Genomic DNA, 26397 nt, shown 5'->3' with positions numbered 1-26397 from the left:
GTCAGTGTAGCATTGCTATTCAAACTTCAAATGACTTGGTTGTTGTTCGAGTAGAACCATTTGTAAACGAAGGCACGAGTGAAATTCAGCGGTGAAAGCAGTATAGATAGACTAGCACACATGTAAACTAACCAGAGGTCAACAGATACAGCAACCAGGGTTTACTTTATTGTCTCTCTCTTGTCTTGTGTGGTATTGTCTTGTGTTGTGTTGTCTTGTCAAGCTTCTTATTACCCCGATGGACAAAGGAGTGTTCTAGTGTAACTTGATTAAAAAATAAATAAAGTAAAGTGGTGTGGAATGGATAATTCATATTTCATCACTCTCAACAACTCAAAGGAGATCAGTGGAGAACTGGGTTTCTTTTTCTTTGTTCTTTCAAAAGTTTATAGATCATAGCAGAAGAAAATGGAGAATGTTGGAGTTGGAGAGTCTTCAACAAAGAATATCAGGAAAGGTAATTAAATGACTTTGGAACTTTACATATTGTATTCAGTGTGATCACCAAGTAGTAGCTATCAATTTCTTGTCTTCATATGTAGAATATACATAAATTTACTTTACCTTGTATTGACTGATTTTTTTTTTTCTTTTTCTTACAATTTTAGTAAAAACAATGTAATTTTTTGATGCACCCAAGATTTTAAGTCAAATGAGCAGTGACCCATTTTTTGTAGTAGTTTGTAGATTGCATATGGAAAGATTTCAAGTGAAATAACAAGCTTTAGATTTCCTATTGATAGGTGCAACAGAAGGATATATTTAGTATGATATCTATACTTTTGCTGCACCTATCAAATTTACTGGGTAGTTTCACGGGTTCTTTGCGTAAAGAAGCTAATCTGTCGTTGTGTTGGTACAATTTTGGGGGTATTCTCTGCATTTGTATTTGTATCTTATGAACTGAAATTGGCTGGTTAATGGGAATTTCTTTTGGCTTTATTTTCAGATGGTGATAACTTTACGCGCACTAGTTTGGAACAGCAGAGAAAAACCAAAATGCCAAGAACAAATGGACATATACAAGCTTTAAATCAGCTTGATTTTAAGAAGCAGTTTTTTGATGTTAAGCTATTGCGGGAAGTAAGTTCTTGCTAACTTTGAGGATTTATCATTTTCAATAGCATGATAAGACTACCCCATACTTACTAAACATTGCAATTACCATGTTGGGTTTGATACAAACCAGTGCATTGTTAACTTAATTGTATGTCCAAATCTTATCTACAAGCCAGCCGCCTGTCGAACCTTAAGTATGTTGGGCTTGTTTGTTGAATCCTTTGTTTTACAATTCTGAAGTGATGCACTATCTTATCTTTGTAGGATGTAAAAATATAACAAAATGAAACTTAGGTAGACCTGAATTAGGACATCCAAAAATAAGTTAAAGATGAGCCATTTTAAAGCCTTATTGTGTAACACGTAACTCTGTAGTTGTTTGTATATTGAAATTACCCTGTTTTACTGAAATACTGGAGATCCTACTTGATGCAGGAACAAGTTGCATGATGTTATATCCGTGGATGCAATTAAGAGTATGGAAAATATGGAAATGTCTTCTTTTGAGCTGAAACTTTGGAAACTATTGGGGCGCAACTTTATCCAGGAAAGAGATAGAGCAAAGGTGATTGTTGTCTGTGACTTAGTTATTAGTTACATTGAGAGATTTCTTGTAAAAGTGAAAAGCGATATTTTGGCGGAAGAAAAAGATATACAGATAGAGACTTGATCTTCTTTTCTCATCTTTTTTTGGTTTAGCAGGATATCGCCTGGGATTCGGATAAAACCTTTATGTATCATTGTCATGTTGATTCAGATGGTAGTTACAAGTTCAAGGTATAATTCTTCTTTTAGAGATAAATGTGTTGTGAAGAAATTCTTCAGGGACTAAGTTTATGTTCATTTTAGCTGCTGCCACAGAACATTTTTGTTGCCAGACTTGATCTTAGCGAGTGTAAAAACTGTTAATCAAATCAACTTGATATGTACGTGACTTTTCTGTTCAGGGTCCATATTTGCAACCAGGACAAACTCATCTTCAGAGGAATATAGGGGATGAGAATGTATTGCTTGTCAAGTTTTCAGGACAAATGGTAGAGAATTCAGGAAGGAATTCAATTTTCAGATGCAATAATTCGAGTTCCACATATCAACCGAACAGAAACGAAGGTGTAGGAAACTGTGATTTAAATTTTGTGTACCATAGGATTCGTGAAGAAGGGATATTAGTTGGATCACGACGCTATCACTTCTTTGGTGAGTTAACTGCTTATGCATTCATTTTGCACTGGACAGTTTCTGAATTGATGTCTGTGATGATTGTTTCTTAGATTTTGAAATACCTAATTACGGTTTATTGGTTTCAATAATTTGATGCAAACTTTGCTTATTGACATGTTACTTTTTGCTCTATATTCGAACTTGCACTAGTTTACAAAGACAGCAAAGAGGGGAAGAACAAAGAAAAGAGATCTCCAACTTCCTCATCTGTCAAGTGTTACTTTGTCTGCATGGAATATGATGATCCATTGTCATATAATAAAGTCGACCCTTGCATTTTGTTTTATAAATCTATTTCCGAAGGACGGTCTTTTTTCATGAATATAAATAAAGTTCCAACCACTGCTAAATACATGCCGAGGTAATTCCGAAGGTTATTATGGTGTGATATCTTTACAGCAGAAATTCATTCATTATTCAGTCTTGGTTTACATGAAAAATCTGGTTGTGTCGGAGTGTGCAGGTTATCCCTCATATTATCGAAGACACTCAAACTGGATATTGATTTTGCATGTGTCCGTGTTGCAGAAATTGACGATATACCTTGACGGGTACATACACCTTGCTATTCTCTATCATTGTTTCTATTTTTTACTTTCTGAAGATAATTGTCTAATCTTTCAACTTCGCTGACCAATTGTTCCTAAACTGTAGGATCAGGATGGCTGCATTGTTTGCAATGAAGTCGGGGAACCGCAGATCCATACTGATGGTACTGGTTTTATCTCTTATGATTTAGCTCTAAAATGTCCGAGGAACATCCTGAAAGGGAAGTGCTCGAGTTAGGGTGACTTTGAGGTATGTTATGTCAGTTTTCTTATCTGCTGTTAGGAGGAAACATCTTCCGTATCATAGTCTAATTAAATCCTTTTATCCCTATAGAAAATGCTACTACGTCGAAGTATGGATGAAAAGACGTTAGGACTTGAGACGTCTATAAGATCTTATGTTGGAGATCCGGTACAAGCACCCGCTAATTGCTTCTTTGCTAATTTCCGTTAGTGTTGTTTATTTAGTCAAACTCAATTAACAAGATAGCATATTTTTCTTCTTTCGTGTATAGCCTTTGCTGATCCAGTTGCGGTTGTTTCACAACGGCGGTGCTGTCAAAGGAACCCTCCTTGTCAACAAGAAGGTATAAAAATTTGCTGTAAAAAAATCTGTCAATTTTGCAGCGCATGACTTTGATGCCAACTAAGCTGTTGTCAGTCACTGTTCAGTATCAATGTGGCTGCTGGAATTTATCTACCAACTTCTTTAATAATGTTGCATGTTCTTGATTTTTCAGCTTCCCCCTAACACAATTCAAGTACGGCCATCAATGATAAAAGTTAGGAGTGATGTAGGACATGTAAATGATGATCCCATGACCAACTCCTTTGAGGTTGTAGCAACAAGGTATGTGCATGCATAAGTTTGACATGGTTGAAACCTAAGAGGACAAATTTGTCGAAGTACTTACTTGCACTTCTTAGTTACGGGGGAGTCCCAGATGAATACTTTCTGGATCTTCTCATTAATTGTTTGGAAGAAAACAAAAAATTTCAGTGTGACCGGCGTGCAGCATTTAGAGGTAACTGTCTTTTAGTACACTAGCTTGTACCAGATTGAATAACCAATTTTCTTATAAAAGAAAAATCAAATCAACCGAGAAAGTTATCCATCAATATATACTTATGGATGTATCCGTTATAGCCTACCTTTGCTTATGGTGCTTTCGTTTTTTGGCAGATTAGGTTCTGTAGAGTCTGGTTTGTCTTGTGGGTTTCCTCTTACTATATTAATTGTAATTGCAGCGTCTCTATATTATGGTGAAATGGATGACTTTCTTTTAACGAAGATGATTCTATGTGGAATTCCCTTGGGCGAACCATATCTGAAAGAGCGTTTGTCAGTGCTCATGAGAGAAGATTTGAAGAAGTTAAAGGAAGGAAAGCTTCCTGTGAATGACTCGTATTCTCTGATGGGTACGGCAGATCCTACTGGGATCCTCCAACCAGATCAAGTTTGTGTGATTCTGTACGTGTTCTCTACAATCCACCAGTTTTACCATCTGTTTCTCTTTTTTGCACTGCGTTTCAAGTATTAATGTAACTCTCTAGTTCATTTTCAGTGAAAATGGGCAAGTTTCAGGGGATGTATTAGTTTACAAACATCCTGGCCTACACTTTGGCGACGTACATCTCCTGACTGCAACATATGTGAAAGAGTTGAAGAACTACGTTGGAGATGCAAAATATGGAATCTTTTTTCCCATTGTAGGGCCCCGATCCATTGCAGATGAAATTGCAAACAGTGATTTGGATGGAGACATGTATTGGGTGTGCAGAAATACACAGGTTTTTAGAGTCTTCAAAAATAAACCTTTTATACAGATATGAATTGTATATCACTATGCATAATATGGAATTTCTCCCCCTTTCAGTTATTGAGTTTGTTCACACCTAGCACGCCATGGACACAATCTTATTTCGCGAAAAATGTATCCCATCTTAAGCCAGCTGATTTCCATGTTGAAAATGAACTAGAACACCATCTTTTTGAGCAATACTTGACAGCTAGATTTAGTAGGTACGTGCTCGTTCTCATTCATTTATATTGTTAATATTTTCTTTTGTTTATTAATTAAAATTAATCTTGGACAAGTACTTCTTTTAATACCTCTTCATTCAGTAATCCTGTTGGTGAGGCGGCAACTTATTGGCTGCGCTTAATGGCTAGAAGGTTGACAATGGATAAGTCAGACGCTGAAAAAATAAACGAAGTGGAGGGGAAATTGCTACAGTTGACGGACATCTATTATGATGCATTGGATGCAGCAAAATCTGGGAAAAAGATTAGTCGATTAATGTTTTTCTTTTGTTAAAAACATAAAATCATTACCCTTTGCACATTTGGATTTACAACGTACATTGATTTACATCTGCATCTAAATTCTTTCTCGATCTTTCGTGTCTCTCCAAACAGGTTCAAATCCCACCCAAATTAAAGCAGCACGAAATTCCACATTTCATGCAAAAAATGCCTTCTGGTTCATCTGGATTTAGCAAGTCTCCACAGTCATCGAAAAGAGATAATTTTTATAATTCTGAGTCTGTCTCAGGGCTCCTTTATGATAAAGTTAAATATTATGAAAAGCTTGGAGACCAGCAAATAATTGGTAAGCAGCATTCCTTCTTCATTCAGGTACTAATAGAAGTTGAATGAGTTCATAAGACAAGAGTTATTAACCATCTAAACAGACTTTTATTATTGTAACTATTTGTATCATGTGGAAGTGGACAAACTCCCATCTTTCGAACAAGATGTACCAGAAAGCTGCATTGCTTTCTGGAGGGAGCAACATAATTCATACAAAACCGATATGTGCCATGCCTTGAACAATGTAGGGGCAAAAGGTCAATTTGCAGATGCAGAAAATCACAAAAAGAAAGCTGCAGCTGCTGTTTATCAAAAATATAAAGAGGTCTTTGTCGAATCCTCATTTACTAAATCATGTTTTTCGATAGGTTGTTTCTAGTTTTTCATGCTTTTAAATCCTTGGTCATATTGCTTGGACCATAGATCTTATATCAAGCACCGGAGCTTAATCAGAGTCGTAGGAAGGCAAAAGATATATTCATGGATGCTCTTGCCATATATCATATCTGCTACGATGAAGCAAAGCATTATGGGGTGAAAAAATGCTAGTTTGTTTGGACAGTTGCAGGTGAGGCTCTGTGTGAGTATTATCGCGGAATGCAAAATGACCGTACCTTTATGTGCTCAGAATCTGCTTTACGTGAAATTCTAAACATAAACAGTTGAGAATAGGGAGCTTAATATTTAAAACTTCCGGCCAGGTTGTTTGAAATCTGTATATCATTTTTACTGCCAGTCTATTTGTAAAACTCCAACTGAAGTTTGTCCAGAGCTGTAAGATGACCTCTATGGTGATATTTGCCATATCCCCACCAAGAAACTTGCAGTCGCTACTTCCGATTGGATCAGATTATAAAATGTAAGTAAATTTGTCTGGAGATGATCTTCATAATAGAGACTTTGAATGCTACATTCAGATATTTTTAGACATTTTATATTAGATAGCCTAACAGGCAAACAAGCTCACCTGCAATTAGATAACCAATGTCACAACTTCTTTTGCCTGCTGGAAGTGAAAGGACTGTCTGCATCAAGTAGTGTTGAGAAATGATGCAGAACAATATCCTTGACAAGAACTTTGGAGTAATTTGATGACTGCAACAACCTGTTAATAGCTACAGTTATTGGACAGAGAGACTCAAAATTGTATGGATTTTAAGGAACTAACTTGTGTAGCTTTACATTCCCTTTCTCTCGTCTCAAGTACTTGAGTTTTTATCAAAGTTGGGTCCATTTTATTTTGTCATGCTTGTTTGATAAGCCACTGATAGCAGCTTTTAAGCAGTGATTGGCTGATTTCAATCACTGTGAACACATAATTCAGTCATTGGTTTTTCCTTCGCGCACTGTACTGTTGAACTTATGGCTATCTTTCAGCTTCCATTGCTCGTCAGGAGGACCCGTCCAGACTTAAGTAACCCAATTCAATAACTGAGTTGCTGACTCCATGATACTCGAAGCATTAACAAACTAATTCTCAAAATGTTTCAAGAGACATGAAGTACACATTCAGGCGAACCTCTTGGAAACAATGCTATCTAGTCCGCAACTTTATTTTTTTAAACTTGTTAAATATGACCGACCTGAAAATGTAATTCTTGCCCTTTGTACAAGTGGTGCATTCTTGAGAAAAACTCTCACCAAATCGCAACAAACACCGAGGAATCAAATCTAGCGACCACCCATCATTGTCGTCAGACTCATAACAGCGAAAACCCTCAAGAAAGATAAATATGACTCATGATTAACTGAGACATGGAGAAAGTCGAGCAGTTTTCCCAACAATTTTGGGTGAACGTGAAAAATGTTGCGAAATAAAACATTTTTCTTGAAATTCATGTCTAACAGAAAATGCACTGCAAAACAAGAAATTAAGTCTATGGAGCACAAACGTTCGAAACATCCAAGTGAGCACAAATCTTGAATAAACCTTCCGACCCTAATACAATAAAAAAGGATCATGTTCCATCATACTTATAAATTAGAGAACTGGTATGGCTTTCCAGTTATTTGGTAGGTCTTGTATGTGTAAATTGTAATTATGGGTAACAGTTGGCACTGGATGAGGATAGGACTGACCCCAATACCGACGGCCTGCCTCTCCTAGCATAGTCTTACTTTTTTTTTTTTCAATGGGCGACTTAATTTTGTAAATCTAGGAACAAAAGCACAGACTACAACATTAATAAACCCAAAATAGATGTTAACAGTCTTGAAATATAACCAAAAGTATGCGAAACTAGAATTCATGGTAGGAAACATAAAACAACAGCAATGAAGTCTCTCTAGAATCACTGTTGACTGTACTAACAAAATGCAGTAATTGATTTTTCCTTCACCCACTGTAATGTTGAACTGAGTACTATCTTGTTGGCTTCTATTGCACTTCCAGAGAACCTATCCGAACTTAAATAACACTATAGTCGACATGAAACACACATTCAGGTGAGCCTCTTGGAAACAATGATATCTCATCTATGACTTCCTTCTGGTAATTTGGATTCATTGAAAAGGGTGACATACCTGAAATTGTAATTCTTACCCTCTGTAAAGCTTTTGCATGCTCCAGAAACAATCTTACGAAATCTTTCTGGAATCGGTTCCAAGAAAACCTGTGGAATTCAATTGACTTGAGGTGTAGCAACGAACACTGAGAAATCAAATCTAGCGACCGACCATCATTGTTTTTAGACTTATATTTCCAAAATTGAGCGCCAAAGACCAGTGATTCCACGTTAGGTGAGATATGGAGAAAGTCGAGCAGTAATCCAACAATCCGACAGGGAAGATTACCCTTAGCACTCGTAACTTCCAAATGATTCAAATTATAACAGGAAGGCAAATTCGCTGGGAAATGATCTTGATAGGAAAGAAGCTTTAAGAAGTAATCAGATATTCTTAAACGTTTCACATGAGAAAGACTACTGAAAAGCTTTGTTGAAAGATTACCAAGTTCACCCTTTTCCCTTGAATCTGCTGGCGATGGACGTGAAATGAAAATTTCCGCATCAAGCATTGTGGAGAAATTATGCAGAACAAAATCATTTGCAAGAAGTCCAGAGTATTCGAATGACTGTAAATATGGTGCACTTATCTGGATATATCAAATTTCCGATCTGATGAACCGAGGATGACCAACCGCTTCAAATTAGGACCACAAATACATAGATACGGAATGTCCCAGTTACTATTCACTTGCAAAACCAACTCTTCAAGAACAGGGGAGTTGAAAAGCAACTTTTGAATCAAGTGTTCATTCTCCAATGTGACATAGAGTACTAGGATCTTGAGCTTAGGAAAATTAACTAATTCCGGAAGTTCGAGGGAAGACTTGGTTATTACCAATTTAGTCAGCGACTCGCAAGTAAAAAGGCATGGAGGAAATGTTATACCTTTACGATCCAAGAGAACAATTTCTTCAACTTCATGTCGTAGCACAGTAGAAAGCCATTCGTTAACCCGAGACTTTTTAAATTGAAAATCAATACAGAACCAGAATGTCTTTATAGATGGTGAATGAACATCTTGACGAAACGACAACACTCTATCAACAAATCTCATGAAAGCATTGATCCTTTCGGGACAAATCCGCCAATTGCGAAGATCGATAAAGGGAATGGATGTCCATAAGTACCTCCATTATGTAGATAAAACACTTGTAGAAACAATACATTTTATATCAAGAAATGAGAAAATGTGATGAATGAGTGATTCAGGTAACTCACAGATCCTATCCATCTCCATCTCTCTTTTAGCTTGGATTCTCAAACTCATCATTTTTTTAGAATTATCGCAGGATGAACATATACGGATGACAATTTCTCAAAATTTCACAGCAATTAAACCTTAAAAAAAAGGGAAATGGGATTTTTGAAGTAAAGCAGCTGAACAAATCAAAAGAAATAACTAATCGTTCATATTATTACGGTATTACCTCAACTGATCGGAAGTTTGAGACAAATAGCAGATTTCTGAAGTAAACTCCCAACCTCTCTTCCGTCGAATCTATTCTTTGGAGTTCTGGAAGATGTAAAACTGTAATAGAAGAGTAATTTATGAGAGAGAGAGGAAAAGGTATAAACAAGTAATAAAATTGTGTGAATAGACAGTCTAGGTAGCGACTACAGCAGTGGGTTATATTTTTTTTGGTATAAATCCGGGGTCCTTAAGCATTTTCGTGACCAGAGAGGCTGATAACTTTACTAGCTTCTCTAGAGCAGTGGGTTTGCATGAATTGTCTTTCTTGTTTTCGGATCACTGACAAAGGTGTCAAGTATGCCATTACTTTGCTTCCCAAAAGCTAAGATTTGACAACCTACTTTTCATTAGGGAAAATGGGTCATTGTCCAAATATTTTTAAAACATAATTCTCGTGGGAGTAAAAATTAGTATGGATGAAATGGACACCAAAAGAATAGCAAGAATGAAACTGAATTCATTCTGGCTTAAACTTAAAAAAGAGTGAGGATGAAACTGGATGCATCCTGATGTAAATTAAAAATAAGAAAAATTATTTGAAAATAGTTAGGATGAAACTGTTTATATCCTGGCTAGTTTTACATTTTTGTCCATTTAAACAGTATCAAATTTTACATGTCTTTTTCACCCAAGAATTGTTGATTTTGGTCTTTTTAACCAATTTTGTGTTTTCATTATTTTATTAACTAGAGCTAGTTTGTGTTCATCTATGAGTAGAGTGTAGAGTATAAATTGGTATTTACTCTACTCGAAAATACTGAAGCTGGGATAAATCTAGGATAATAAACCTGGTTAAATTGGGGCCTATAACACTTAATATGGGCCAATCAAATTTTCATTCCCACACCACCAAATTATTCTGGGCACCCGAACTTTTAAAAAATACTAATTTACCCCCACATTAATTCCTAAAACAATCTCATATAAATACTAATCCTTACCATTTTCAGTAAATCCATAAACATAAAAATCTAAACCTAAAAAAAGTTTCTATTTTCATCATAATCTTTCCAAATTCTCAAAACCCTAATCAATTTTTTTTTGATCCTCTCCTCCAAGATCTTCGATCCTACCATGAAAAAGGTAAATCTCCATCAACCCATTCTATGATTTGCATTTTTTGATTGATTTACATGTTTAAATCTTCAGTTTTTGAAAATCAAAGTCTCTGATTACATCCAGAATCGGTTTATGTTGACATATCGAATAAACCGATTCTGGGTTTTGGTTTCCGCCATGAAGAGCATGCAAAGTAATCGGTTTATATGATGACTAACATCAATCGATTTTAGGGTTAGAAACGAAATATGAAAATACATCATCAGAATCGGTTTATAAGTGCTTTAGAATAATCCGATTCTGGAAACATTTTTTTCTTTTAATTATGCTATCCCATAATCGGGTTTTATGTGCCTGATAACATACCAATTATGTTTGACTCTTCAGGTTCCTTTTCATAATCGGGTTTTATGTGCCTAATAATTTACCGATCTTGTTTGACTCTTCGGATTCCTTTTAATAATCGGATTTTATATATGTACCACATAAACCGATTACTAATGTTTCACACGCATGTATGTTTTTGTAGTCAGAATCAGATCACATATGTTTGATTATGTACCGATTATTAACTAGTTGTTTTTTTTTTGTTTATGTAGATATGGACTTCTCACACCTAGCGCTTTACTCTCGAGAGCTCACATTGGAGGACATCCTTAGGAAACCACAACGAGTGCCAGAAAGAAGCCTCTATAAGTTTGCCTATGGGCGTGAGACCCATCTTGAACAAGCCGTCGCATTGATTGACAAGCTTGCACTGGAGGAGCTTTATGAGGTCATGAGGCTCACTAGGATGAGGAGAAACATGATTTCAGCTGAGAGGGAGCTCCATGCAGAAATGGAAGGTATGTGGAAACAAATGGCTCGAGCACAAGTTGCTGCTTTTGATGGTGGTGATGCTGGTGCTGGTGCTCCTGCTGATGGTGGTGCTGCAAATGCTCCCGGTGGTGCTTCTGCTGCTGATGCTGGTGCTCCTGCTCTTTAAGTTTTTGCATTTAAGCTTTAGATATTAAAAGTTTAGTTTATAAGACTTGTGGTTGTTTTAAGTTCTTAACACTCTTTTAAGGTTTGTATTTTGGATGATCTCTGTGTTGAACTTAATGCACTTGAAGTTTTAATTCTAATTATGTGTTTTTGCTCAATAATTCTAGCCTGACATGCAAACAATCGGGCTACTCGATATGTCAACATAAACCGATTATGCAAGCTATTTTTCCTGTATGTTTTTCAAGCCAGAATCGGGTCACATATGAATATATATAAACCGATTAGTTTCGGTGAAAATTCAATTGTTTTACATGTCTATATCGGTTTATGTAGGTCACACAAAAAACCGATTCCTGGTGGCATTAAAACATAATCGGTCTGCTCGACATGTCAACATAAACCGATTATGCAAGCTATTTTTCCTGTATGTTTTTCAAGCTAGAATCGGGTCACATATGAATATATATAAACCGATTAATTTCGGTGAAAATTCAATTTTTTTACATTTCTTTATCGGTTTATGTTGGTCACACAAAAGACTGATTTCTGGTGGCATTAAAACACTATCGGGTTATACATACCTTCTACAAGACCGATTATGCCAAATTATTTCACGTTTTTCAAAAAAATACCCGTTAGGGACTTTCTCTATAAATAAAGACCTCACCATTGGACCCCATTTGCCCCAAAATTGATCATTTTATTCCCCCTTACTCCATATACTCCACAACTACTCATTTCATACCTCCACATACAAGAAATGGCGTCATTTGATTCAAACGAAGATCTGGCATTCACCAAAGCATGGTAAGCGGAAACTCGAGTTAGACGTCAGTCCTCCGTAAGGGTGGATTTTGTAACCTTTTGGGCTAGGGTACACAACAAATTTAGGAAAGAATTTGGAAATCCTAATGGAAGAAGTGTTCAACAAGTCCATGATAGGCACCTAGTCATCGAAAATGCGATACTTGCTTATTAAGCTATCCAACCTCAGATTTTTAACACTTGTCCATTGAACAATTTATAAGTATTTTTGTGGTTTGTTTTACGGAACCCGTGTTTTTTTATCTTCCAATGAAACACCACTAACAAATGTAAGTTTGTTTTTGTGTTTTTGTAGCACGAAGTCGTGAAAGCGCGCTACTTGGAGGAAAAAGGGGAAGCATTCGCATTTGACGCAAGCTATCACTTCTTGGTAGAAAAAATCCCGGAGGATGACCAGGACTTCATGGATCGTGTATCGTCTTCGGAGGAAGATTGATGGCTTTAGAAGTTTTTGTATAGGTTTTGTGGGTATACCTCAATGTAAACCCTCACGAGACTATAACTCGTCCACTAGGGTCACCTAGGGGTTTAAAGGCTTGATGCATGTGCTACATGCATCCTATAATAATAATGGAATGAATGAAAAAAAAAATTGTATGAAAGGAAACAATCAGTTTATATATGTAATATTTAAAACCCGATTATGAAAATCGGATTATACATATGGCAACCTGAACCGATTATAGATGTCCTCTGTTAATTTGGACACACCAATCCAGAATCGGTTTACATTTACATGAACGTAAACCGATTCTGAGTACTGTTTAAGAAAAAAAATCTAAATGTTTGATGTTTTGAAGAACTCTCTGACATTAGCTAATCTCACATCCAAAATATAATTAACCCCTAATATTATTAATTAATGCTAATTAATCAGGAATAAAATAGGTATTTGGGTAATTATTTTGATTAGGGGTGGTGCGAAGATTATTTCATATAACATGTTTTTCATCTAGCTATAGGCCCAAATTAAATGCTATAGGCCCAATTTAGCCGGGATAATAAACCCAAACTTTTGACTATTCCCCTTTTCACGGTTTAGATTGTGCATGTCTTGTCCCTTTATTATCCCAACACCAATTTTCCCAGCTCTAATAAGTCATATTTTACTATGCTCAAGTGGATGGGTCTTAGTTGGCCTTAATTTTCTAGCGTGTAATGTCGTCTTCGGCTACTGCTCCGCGCACACGGTTGAATTGGTCCGACTTTACTCTCTTCCTCATCTAAACGAATAAACACAAGATAAAAGAAAAATCATCTTGTTTTATTATTTCTGAAGAACGGCTCTTTGATTATGATTTTTCTTAAATATAGTCCAAATTTTTATTAACCATAACCCATATTAGTGATAGCCTATAATTTATTTTCAATTTGTTAACCATAGCCCATATCATAACCCACGATATATATGCTGGGTTAGCAGTGATTCATAACTCATAACTGGTAGGCGAGTGGAGTTTGAGACCTAAATATATCGTAGTTTTTCCCTCTTTTTATTCCTCCAACCATGAACCCTAGATTTTATATTTCAGATTTTTAAAATTAAAGAATCACTCCACCAAATCCCTGTGAGATTGTCATTACTGCGACAATAACGATCGGCAAAGACAAACTATGACATGAACATGTCTTCCCATGAAAGGATGTTAAGCAGTTGACGAAGCCGTCATCAACCATCATCATGGAATAATTAACTTTAAAAATCCAAGATACAACTACGAACTATACTATGAGGTATCAGAAAATTTTAGGGGTATATTAGCTGATGAATATGGGAAACAATCCAAACGAATCTTAAATTTTAATGAAGTACAGCAAAACTGGTGTTGTACATTAAGTGACACAAAGCTTTATTTGGGTTTTCCATGGAACCGCTGGCAAGCCTCTAGCGTCAAGGTGCAATAGTGAGTTTCATTTTACGGTCAACCAGTAACCAGTTGCACCAAGAACAAGAACAACAGATCTGATCATTGAGTTACTGATTTACCAAACTCAGTGAACCGAAAACCTGGTTTAGGGGCTATGATTAATAACAGAGAAAGGTCAAATTAAAAATTGTAGTCAAACTGCACCGACCAAAATCAAATGGGCTATGGTTAATAAAAGCATGGATTATATTTAAGAGAAGCCTTCATTATTTTCTACTCCTTCTGTTTCTGAAAGACCGTCCTCTATTTCATTTTGGTCGGTTTCAAAATTGTGTCCAGCTTCTGTTTATAGTCATATTTTTCCAATAAACTCTCTAATATACCCTTAAAGTTTTATATTCATAAGTTCTTTCTTAATGAAGCCAATCTAAAACAGTAATGAGATTTGTATAATTAAGGAAACAAATATATTCTTCATTCCTGTTAGCTTTCTTTTTTTTATTTTCTATTTACAATCACATAACAATTTTTGGTAGTTTTATTACTAACATTTTTATCCAAATAAAATTAGACAAGTAACTAAGGGTATGCATGTAAACTACTAAGGTCTCCTTAATATTTTGACAAAGTCAAAGCGGACTGTCTTTTGGAAACGGAGGGAGTATATAAAAACAGAGTTTTTTCGAGCGTTGTGGTTAACCGGAGCTTCTGGCCCCACCATATTTGAAATTTAGCAATTATATTAACACAATATATTTTTAAATCTTATAGAATTTTATGATGTTGCCAAAAATATATTAAAAAATCTTTGTGGAGATATTGAATTCTAATTATTAGAAGTTCACTGATATAATCACATCAAATTTTTCTTTTTTCATCATGATTCCATCGAAAACTTAAATAAATCATAAGGAAAAAAATTAAAAATCAATCATAAGAAAAACAATAAAAAAATCTAGTGTACAATCTCCGATTACATTTTTTATAGCTAAAATAAACCTAAATATTACACTTTTTATAGCTAAACTAAACCAAAATATTGCGCTTCCAATTTACTGAAAATTAAATTAATGTTGATTATGACTACAATGAAATTAAATAAAACTTCGATAAAATGTACAAAATCATAATGCATGGAGTTGTGAATGCTTACAGTAGATCAAACTGCACTTCCTCCGCCACGAACAAATTAATTATTAATCCTGTACAATAATGAAATACAAAATCGTTAATAGAAAATCGTAATAAACAATCAACCCATCAAGTAAAATTTTGAAAACCAATGAACAAAAAATATTAGTAGAAATGTATAATACATATATTTCAACATAAAATAAAATAGAATATTATTATTTTTATTATTATGCCTTTAAAAAATAATAATATCGAAATAATATATATATTATTTTTTGGGTTATTATACCATAAGAAAATAATAGTAAAAAAATAATTTCTATTCTTAGCTATGGAGAAAATGCTCAATATTTTTGTACAAAAATATTTCTATTGTAAAAGGTAAACGTCTAGGAATAAATGTATTTTTCGTAAATAAATTTTAGGTAGTTTTAGGTGTATTTTTCATACTTATCCCAAGCATTTAATTAGAAAATAATCATTTTTGGGGATACAAGAGATTACTGATGAGGAGCAAATCATGTTTCGAAATCGTACGACTCTTGAACATTTTTAGAGGCTCCACCCACAACTCCGGCCAAAATCAATGGTTATTCTTGTTATTCCCATTTTTTGGGACGGAGAATGTGATCTTAGACAGTGTAGAATGTTAACTCAATTTTTCTCCAAAGTTGAAAATATTGGCATTGCAAGGCTGCTGATAATACTAATAAATCATTTCATTAATAAGAATAAGGATGGATATCCAAAGATTCCAAACTACGTACATATAAATGAATAACAATGAAAATCAATAAAATTGAAAAATCAAATAATTATAATGGCAAAAACTAAATAATAATTCCGGCCACTAGCTAGCCGGAATTTCACACACTAAACAGACAGAAAACGAAAAGAATAACTTAAGCATTCAACTAGTACTAGTGCACGATTGTGCAAGATAACTAGTGTAGCATGGGTACGCTCCAAAGCAAGGCTCCAATGAATGCTGATAATGTTGTAATTGATGCAGCCATGAGGGAGGCTCCTGATGAGTATTCAGTTGTTGGACTAGTTGGTGAAACTGAAGGCGAGTCAGAAACTGCTGGTGGAGACTGGTGATGAGTAGGAGGATGAATAGTCATAACACTGATGATTAACTTCTCCCCATTCTTGCAATAAGTTGAGTTTCCACTAATGATGTAGATTAGTCCTGGTTTAGTTAACATGAAAACAGTCTTTCCGTCATCGAATGCGGATATTGGGTTCGTTGTGTTGCAGTTCTTGTAATCCCCTTTGTTCACCACTAGTACTGAATCACCATCCTCATATTCAAACACTAATCAACAAGATAACATTAGTTTCAAACTAATCAAATTTGACACATAATTAATCAGATTTTAACAAAAAAGAAAAGACTTACATAGAGAATCGCCAACGATGAATCTGTTGCGCCTAGCCCAGTGGTTGTAGAGATTAGTATCATTGGGTTGTTGCCAGACACCATTTTCACCAACTTTGAATTCACTTGATTTAGCTTCTGACACTATAATGGGTGTGCATATTGCGAAGATGATGAAAATTGCAAGGACTGATGACGAACAAGCAGAAGAACTCATGATGTTTGTGGTGTTTTTCTGAGATCAAAAAGCAGAGGGTTTAGAGAGTGGTATAGCAGTAGTAGTAGTGGAGTGATTGTGAACAAAGAAGTGTTAATGAACCCTATATTTATAGAGGGATTTTGAGAGAGTGGGGTTTGACGTTTGACTGAGACGTGGGAGTAGAAATGGGAGGTTATGGGTTGTTTTAGTTATGGACCATGAAGGGATTATGGACGTGGGAAACTGATCTTGACTGTATAGATTATGAACGCTTGAGGGGATTTAACGTGGGTTAAGATGACCAAGCTCTGTTATTCGTACCTCTTTTGACGGTTGAGTCAAATGGAACAAGTTTTTAATTTTACCGAACGTTGATGACTGTTAAATTCCACCCGTTGGAGATGGTCTAAGAATTTCTGTTTTGCAGTTATTGATTTGAGTCATTCTAGGAGAAGAGAAAGCAAAGAGGTGCGAGTGGGAAAAATGGTGGGACTGGTTGGATTTTTATTGGGCTTGGTGCAATAAAAGACGGGCCTTAAAGTCGGGTTAAGACCGGGTAAAAAGCCCGCCTAAGAGCCAGATTGCTTAAGATTGTGAAGACGGATCAACATGACAACATCAACTAAACCCTATCACCTAAATACTGGACTCATGGAGTTATTTTCCTCCTAGTTTATTTGAAAAGGTTAACGATGCATCTATTATATTGATGATGGTAACAGTGCACGTCAAAGACTCCTAATTTTGGTACTCAGAATACCCACCATGCTTTAAGAGATTACCAACTGGTGTGAGCTGTGAAGCTTACTAAAATTACTTTCGCTTAAAGTCTTAAACACCAACATTGGGTGTACTATTGCAACTCCCAACATGGAGGGTGAGGAATACCAGAAAAGCTTCAAAAAAGGATCATGATAATTATCTATGGCTATTACTAAGTAATAGTGGAAATTTCGGAGGAATTCAAGTTTGAGTCCTCTCTCTTCCAATAACCCATCATTAAAATTGTACATATGTGTAGCCCAGAGTACAAAATTTACTGTTAAGATTAAGGGATTTAAATTGAATTTAAATTTTCCTATTTTATGTAGGACAAAATTAGCCTTTTATTTAACTAGTAATTTATTTAAAAAAAATAGTCCAATTTTTACGGTCAATATTGATGGCCATAATTATCTCCGGATATATCTCCTCATAAATAAAATATTTACCAACATTTACTGCTACCGTAGAAACTATATAAATTAATGATGCCGGGACAATCGAAATTTATTAATTATGCGTAATATTAATTAACCGAACACAACTTCAAAAATGTTGAATTGTTCTTTTTGCCACCAAATACAAATTAAAAAATTCAACCTTGTGACACAGGGATTATACGAGATCTTAAAATGCATTATCGTCGTAGATATAAAGGTCCTTGGAAGGCTATAAGTTATGGGCATCAAATCCAGAAAAAATAAATGTGTTAGATGCAATGAATCATGCTTTCATCATTGTAAACTTCGATCAACTGATAACACAAGTTTAGACAATTTGGATGAACATACTGACTATGAAATCACTCAAGACTTGTAAAATTTGATCGAGAAGTTGGGCTATCGCAATTCAATGAATGTCAAAGATGTCCTAAATTATCCGGAAGAAAATGAAGTTACATTGTTGTTGAGTGATGAAGGAATAATCGAGAGCGTTATGGGAACTGATAAAGATGTGGAAGAAGATGATGAAAGTTCTACAATAGAACCCCCTTTACGAAACAAGGATATTAGAGCGGCAATCACATTGAATAATTTCTTGCTGAGCTATGAGCAAACAATGCCAAAAACTCTTACAATGATAAGAAAAATTACAGATGAAATTCAACGCGATATTGATTTTAGCAAAAGACAGAAAACAATTAAATCATTTTTCAAAAAATCTTCCTAACTCTTTAATGTATTGAATATACATATATAATGCATTATTTATTTATATTTCATATGGGATCTACATAGGTAATCAAAAATATATTATCTTATAATTTTAGCGAATTATTAATTTGGCACGTTGTCCCTGATTCGGGACCGGCCAAAAATATAATTTAAGAGAGCTTATTAATTAAAAGAGTTTCTACTATACCATAAAAATCTTATTCTAGATCTAACAAGAAGAAAAGATCGTTTTGTTTCTCTTATTCTTTCACGGTAATTCTTCTTCTTTCTTTTTTCTCCAATTCCAGTAGCAGTTCGGTGGGTTAGGGATGATATAATGGTTTCTTTGCTGACTGCTTTCCAAACTTTTTTGATTTGGTCAATGTGTACTGCCACCATAAACCACCGTCCCTTACGACCCTTCAATCTTAGTGGATTCATAGAGTTTGTGGTTCCACATGTGGGATCACCATCTTCCTAGTACTCATACATGTTTCATTGTTTTTGAGATCAAAGGTTTATTAATGGCCTACTTTTACTCGTACCTTTTATGATAATTACCTTTTTCTTTGCTTTGTTTTGGAAGTTATGATCCATAATAAGAAACCATAAAAAAAGGGTATCACAGTATGACTCGGTACTGTCAAAACGATACCAAGTTATCTGCTTTCACAATCTAAAATAATTATGTTTATGACCTCCACAGATAGGTAGAAAAATTGCAATTATCACTTAATGTGAAAATTAGAATTTCGAGGACGCATGTGATAATTTGGATTTTAGACAGCATAATTGATTTCGTCATGTGAAAATCACAGTTATCAACGAATTGTGAAATTTACAATTTTCACTAAACGTTGATAATTGTAATTATCAACTTTTAGGAAGCTAATGATAATTTCTATTTTCACAAATGTAAAGTGTGAAAACAAAAATAATTACAATTATCAATTTTCAAAAAGCTACTGATAATTTCTATTTTCACAAAATGAAAATTGTGAAAAACAAAATTCTCACGGTTATATGGGTGGTAAAATTAAGCTACTTAAAGTTAATAGTTTTTTTCACCTTCAAAATTAGTTAGAGAAGGAGAATATAAGGAGTGATGACCAAAATTTAAAAGGGAATTAGTCATTTGTATCCCAAAATAATAGGCCGACTTAGATACATGACCCGTCACATTAAAATTTTTGGGATTTGCCTCACCGTCAGTAGAGAACGGCACAACTCAGTTACATAGTGGGACCAAGGAAAGGTGTAGTCAACTTGTACAGCCGGTCGAACAGGTGGAAAGATATTATTAGTGGAAAAGACGCATGTACCCTTCAATGAATTTTTTTTCCGGAAGGATAGAACTTGTTAGGATTTGGCGATACAATCAGGGTTTAGAGGTTAGAGTAGATGGCGGGAGAAGGGAGAGTGATAAGTGATTACAGAAGATTTCAGGCGTAAATTTAGGTTATATCCCAAATTTCTTTCGATATATATCCTTATCACGATATTTCCCGCCGGAAATTGGTTAGGTTTTTCTCGGATTTTGTTACTCTATCAGTTGTATATAAAGAACCAAGGATCTAAATTTTTTTTATCCTTTAACCAGTTGATAGTATATCTTGTGGTGAAAACTTAAGTAATTTTAGCGAGTAATTTCTGTTTTTGAAGAAATGGGGAAGAAGATAATGGTTGATGAACAATTAATGAATAAGAATACTGTTGCAACCTGTAAGAGGTATAATTCTTCTAACCCTAACCATGTTTATTTGTTTTGTTGTTATAGATGTCCAATATTTGTTCTTATTTGGTTGTTTCTTTTGCTCGATTAAAAATTAGGTTTTTTTTTAATCAATCAGTTCAGGTTATTGGGTTAAATGGTTTTATTTTCCAATTACATTTAGATTTTTTTTGATTGAGATGTTATATTCTCTGAGTCGACTGAATTTTGTTTTTAGATTAATGGGTTCCTGAAATTGAATTTTCTCTCGTACTGTTAGTTTTGCTCTTGACACTAAAATCTGGGTAGAGCTTTTGAGTGCCATGTACATAGCATGTTTATTTTATGTCTGCTGTGATTTTGGTACTTTCTTCGAAAATAGTTTTTAACAATGTCTTAGTTTCGGAAAGGTTCAAACAAATGATTTTGATTAAGAAGTAATTATATTCTCATATTGTGTGGTTACAGTGGAAGGGATTTTGTTCTGGATTAATGAGTTCCTGAAATCAAATCTTTTTTTTCTTATGGGTATCGTCTCTTGATTTACGGGTGATTCTGAGATTACATTTCTTTTTCCATAGCATTACACTTTAGTTTTTGATAATGTAGAGATGTTTATTTTGATGGTATTGGTATGTCTCGTCATGCTTAATAATGGGGTTCTTTATGATATGTTGAAATGTTTGATAGCGATTAAAATGACTTGAGTTTCTGATGATCTCTATGCAACTACTGTTGTTAAATTAATGGAATCCTGTCATGTAGCATATGCCTTTCTTATGAAATTTTCTTAATTCCTTGTATTTGTGTATTGCTCTGTACTTTTTGTGTCTACAAATCTTTCTTATGCATATCTATGATAACTTATTTTGAATGTTAATGACTTGTTTTTGTTGTTGTTCTCTTGTAGTAACATGGAACCTGGACATTTGGTTACAAATAGTTGGAGGAAACACGCCCAAGAAAATCAGAGATAATTTATCTTTTTGGTCATAATATGTTAGTAAAGATGATATTTTTCTGTTAGCTTATCGGTAGCACCTGTTGATACGGGGATCATATTTTCTTGTGCTAAACCATGCTTTAGCTGATTGTTCTTAGCGACGGGGATAATATTTTTTTGTGCATCTTTGTTGTGCTTCGTCTGTCCTTGTCCTTAGATGATCGGTAGCACCATTTTGATGTTCATTCACTTATTTATTATTTTATCATCAATCATCAGTGTCATGACATTCTTAGGAGTGCATTAGTTGGGTGCAGTTTGATATGGATGTTTCTGTTTGACCATGTGATCGTGTTCTCATGTATGAAGGTCATCCTCATATTTCGTTTTCCTATTTCTTGCTTTGGATAATTTTTCAATCCTAACTTAGGATGATACAAAAGTTATGGCGTAAACGGTAATCCTTTTTATTGCTTACAGTTTGATTGTTTGTCTGCAAGTGTGATAGTATGATGTATGTTGGTGATAATGTTTTTTTTTAGCATATGATGAATATCTTGTAGTGATAATGCTCTTTTGTTATGTAACAGGGATTCAACACCTCAGAAAGGGCCAAGGGCAACTTTATCTCCCAGGAAAAGCCCATGGCTGATTGAAAAATCTAAAAAGACAGTTGGTGTTAATTTAGCTAAGATGGTTCTGGATTTTGAGAACCATGTTGAGGAGACGACACAGGCTAGCATTCAGGACATTGTGAATCTAGATGATGATTCATTAGGTACTGAATTCTGGAAATCAGTCGCGGATAAAGTAGATATTGTTGAAGAAGCTGTCAATGCGACTAAGGAATCAGTGTTGCACCTTCAGAATGTTAATGCAGATGATTGTCACCCGGAAGACCAACCATGGAGCCAACCACTCATATACAGTGAGGGTGAAGATGATGCAGATAGGAAGGAGTTTTTACACAATTTTAGTATGAAAAACAGTGCTGGTAAGGATAGTGAGGAAGACAATGAAGGTAATGTTCATATTTTGAAATTTTAGAAATCATCGATTATGTTATGTTTGCAATTTGATATTAATGTGTATTTTTATATGCTTCTGAACATGTAGATGATCATTCTGACCAGTTGTTGGAGACGGGTGATGAAGTTGAAGGTAGTGTTGGTTTCTCTTGTAAATTTTGATTTTTATAATGATATAATGATACCCGATGTGTTAATTACTTTTTCCTTGTTGATTGTCATGACATGCAGTTGTCAAAGAAGTTAAGGAACCACTGATTGATTTTGAGATTGCAGAGGGTAAAGGGAAGGAAATTTCTAATAGCTCGGAAGATGATTATGGTCCTGAAATGGTTGGTAGACCATTACCTAATCATGAAGTTAGAGTGGTTGATAATGAGCAACAGTGGTTCGATAACAGTGATTTTGAAGATTTCCTTACTGCTGCTGATTCAGTGGATCATGAGTTATTCCCTGAACCATAAAATCATGTACAAGTTGTAGTTGATGACAGAATTGATGAGGGGATGGAATTTCCTGAAGAGGATGTTTAAGAAAACAGGGTAATATAAGGTGCAAGGAGCGGTTGCTGGAAGGCTTTATGAAGTGACAAGCATACATAATACGATGTTCACTGTTAACCTTGAGAAACATACTTGCAGTTGTATGCAGTGGCAGTTAAGGTGTTTCCCCTGCCAACACTCAGTCTGTGCTTTACTGCAAATCAGACCCAATTGGGTTGAGTAAGTGTTCCGAGCCCATATGTAGTTTGATTAATGATTCTTTATTTATTGGCAATATATTAAGTCTGTTTGTTTTTCTTTTGCATATTTTTACAGGTATTGTGCTAGATACTATTCAGTGGATAACTACAGGACCACGTATGCCCATGATATGGTACCATTGGAAGGGCCTGAAGACTGGGAGGATGTTCTTTTCTAACTCTCAACTATACATATTTACTTGGTTTTAATTGAATCTAATCTATTTCTGGAGTATGAACTTAGAAAACCTTCTATATTACATTATTAGGTTTGCCTTACATATATGTGTGTATCTAATATTGTACAATTGTGACACAACGTACTGTGTGAAATATCTGAACTTATTTCTTGTATGAATCTTATACCTACAGGATGTATTTTAGTTCTTGGAAGCAGATTTCAGACCCTGCAATAACATATATAGTAGATATCTAGGATGTTCAATTTTTACAACGGCTAAGTAATCGTTTTTCGTATATTTTTCATATTTTTGTTCATTCTTTGTTTTCCTGGATGTGTCTATTACTTGGGAAGATCGTTGTACACATATTACTAGTTTGTTCATCTCTTATGCAATATTAACTTGCTTTTTTCTTGTCTTATGCATCCAAGAACAACTATTGTTCCTCCGTTGCTCATTAAGAAACCAGGCAGGCCTAGGAAGAACAAAAGAAAGGCCTATAATGAGACTATATCCGAGAAGAAAGTCAGGTGCTGCAGCAAATGCAAGCTGTCTGGACACAACAAAACAACTTTTCTTGGTGGTGCAATTGGTTCTAATCCAAAGAAAAATAGGTCTGGATCTGAAGAAGGGGGACTGACGTTTCAAGCCCAATCATCATCACAAGATGGAAGTGTTGGTGGTTCTATGCCTGCAACGAAGAAGCCAAGAAAAGCTTCGACTCAGCAGTAGTGTTCTCTGAAGATTTACTTGAAACTAGTTTTGGTTAGGATGTCTTTTGTTTGCTTTCAAGTGAGACCTATGAGACTTCCTGCATTTGCTCTGTTTATTTGGTTCTGTTTTAGTTTAGCTTTTATTTTGTTTGGATATTATCCATCTCCCAGAGATATTGTTTTTGGATGCTTTGAGTATTGGATCTTTGATTCAATGTTATCAATAAATGGTAGCGTTAGTGTCATTAGCTTGCCTTGCTCTGTTTTTACGATTTTATGGTTCTTCTGTCTGGTTTCTAACAGGTGAACAAGACAAAGTTTTTCGATGACATCTCCTGAAGAAACGAGGAAACAAGTTTAACTGAAGGGTATATTGGGCATCTCAGGTCACCCTAAATGTGCCACATGTCAGTTAACAACAGTTATCTTGTTACTGGATGGAAATCTTTATAACGGGACTACTTTGTAAATTTTCAAAAAAACGGGATTATTTTGTAAACAACTTAACAACATGGGACATATCTGTAAATGACCCAATTTTAAACGGATTTATTAGGAAGATTTTGTGGGGATAATCTTTATCCATAACCGTTTTTAAAAGAAGAATTTAAGTTTTTTTGGAACGCGAAATTTGGGGATAGAGGAAAAAGACAAAAACTTGATTCAAATATCAAATCAGGGTCACCCCTTATCTAAGTATTTTTTTAAATCCTAATCTACCCCTCACTATTCAAGTTTAGTGGTTAATAATAATTAGTAAAAATCTTAAGTATTTGTTAAATGATTAGTGTGTATTTGTATTTGTATTTGGGTGAATGAAATGAGAGTAGAAATATTTTTTGAGAGGGAACTTTTTTTGGTGAAAGTGGAGGACGATTGTTAAGAGAGAATTGCTGCTAAGAGGTTGAAATTTTTTTTTTCTTTGAACCCACCATTGTTGCAGCTGAAATAGCTCGGTGCCGGTATTGTATTCAACCGAAAAAACCATGCCGGCATTTGTTGGAAATTTTCATAAATGTTTGATCTTCAAAATCTAAATTTTGTGGTTTTAATCAGTCCACTTCCGGTACAGTCAGTTAATTCTCGAGCATGCCGTTATCTATGCCGGCATATAGTATGTTGCTTAAATTTCTATGCCGGCATATGATGAAAAGTATCCAGGAAACTTCAAATTTTTTTCATTTGACTACCGGCATTGACAGATTTCTATCGAGCATGCCGGCACTCAGTTCCGGTATTGAATGTTAGTTACCAAGTATGTCGGCACCATTTTCCGACATGGTCTTCATCAATTCCGGCATGATATTCATCACTTCCGGCGATGTAATTTTTTTTTATTTCCGACATGGTCTTCATCACTACCAGCATGCTCTTCATCTATGCCGGCATGGTCTTCATCACTACCGGCATGGTCTTCATCTATGCCGGCATTGGTCTTCATCACTTCCGGCATGGTCTTCATCAATACCGGCATGGTATTCATCACCCGGCATGATCCTCATCGCTTCTGAATGATAAAAAAAAAATCGTTTTCAAGGGAGTGGGGAAATGGAGAAAATTTAAAAGAGAAGAGAATTTGAAAGGGAGTGGGGAAAATTTAGAGTTTGAACGGGAGTGGAAAAACTCTAATTTGAAAGGGAATGGGATAAATGGGGGATATGATTTTGTTTTTTGATTTTTATTTTGAGCAAGGGTATTTTAATATTTTCATACCCAAAAATCACCCCTTAGCACACACCAAACCCCCTGTTAGACCCAACCCCGCCAAACCCCTCTATACAACTAATTTAAATACAAACCTCTAATACGTTGGGGATCGAATCCCTGACTTCCTCCTTACTGGAGTTGATAGGATATCACTGAGCTATGTTCTTGGACCCATATATGTAATCTTAATGGTAGGTTTGTAATAAACAAAAAAAATAGAAATGGGCTAGACATATTTTTTTGCCGCCTAAGAGCCAGATTGCTTAAGATTGTGAAGACGGATGGACATCAACTAAACCCTATCACTTAAATATTGGACTTATGGAGTTATTTTCCTCCTAGTTTATTCGAAAAGGTTAATGATGCATCTATCATATTGATGATGATAACAGTGCACGTCAAAGACTCCTAATTTTGGTACTCAGAATACCCACCATGCTTTAAGAGATTACCAACTGGTGTGAGCTGTGAAGCTTACTAAAATTACTTTCACTTAAAGTCTTAAACACCAACATTGGGTGTACTATTGCAACTCCCAACATCGAGGAGGAGGAATACCAGAAAAGCTTCAAAAAGGATCCTGATAATTATCTATGGTCTATT

At 35.1% G+C, this 26397-nt stretch overlaps 2 protein-coding genes and 1 pseudogene across 2 annotated transcripts; 1 reads left to right on the top strand and 2 right to left on the bottom strand.

Moving 5' to 3' along the window:
• The first annotated feature begins 1040 nt into the window (after positions 1 to 1040).
• LOC113316507 lies at positions 1041 to 6271 on the top strand (annotated as a pseudogene).
• Positions 6272 to 6408: 137 nt separating this feature from the next.
• On the bottom strand, positions 6409 to 8982 carry LOC113316506. The gene is made up of 4 exons (XM_026564671.1): positions 8617 to 8982; positions 8144 to 8515; positions 7945 to 8033; positions 6409 to 6526 (listed from the first exon to the last, which is right to left on the bottom strand). Exons 1-4 carry the CDS (start codon positions 8980 to 8982, stop codon positions 6409 to 6411), a joined length of 945 nt encoding a protein of 314 aa, XP_026420456.1.
• Positions 8983 to 16100: 7118 nt separating this feature from the next.
• On the bottom strand, positions 16101 to 16937 carry LOC113317039 (early nodulin-like protein 1). The gene is made up of 2 exons (XM_026565187.1): positions 16675 to 16937; positions 16101 to 16590 (listed from the first exon to the last, which is right to left on the bottom strand). The coding sequence occupies exons 1-2, from the start codon at positions 16868 to 16870 to the stop codon at positions 16217 to 16219; spliced, it is 570 nt and encodes a 189-aa protein (XP_026420972.1). The 5' UTR covers positions 16871 to 16937; the 3' UTR covers positions 16101 to 16216.
• Between the last annotated feature and the right edge of the window lie 9460 nt (positions 16938 to 26397).

This window comes from Papaver somniferum, chromosome 10, assembly GCF_003573695.1.
Source record: "Papaver somniferum cultivar HN1 chromosome 10, ASM357369v1, whole genome shotgun sequence".
NCBI lineage: Eukaryota > Viridiplantae > Streptophyta > Magnoliopsida > Ranunculales > Papaveraceae > Papaver > Papaver somniferum.
The sequence above is the reverse complement of the archived record's forward strand: the minus strand, read 5'-3'. Positions and strand labels throughout refer to the sequence as shown.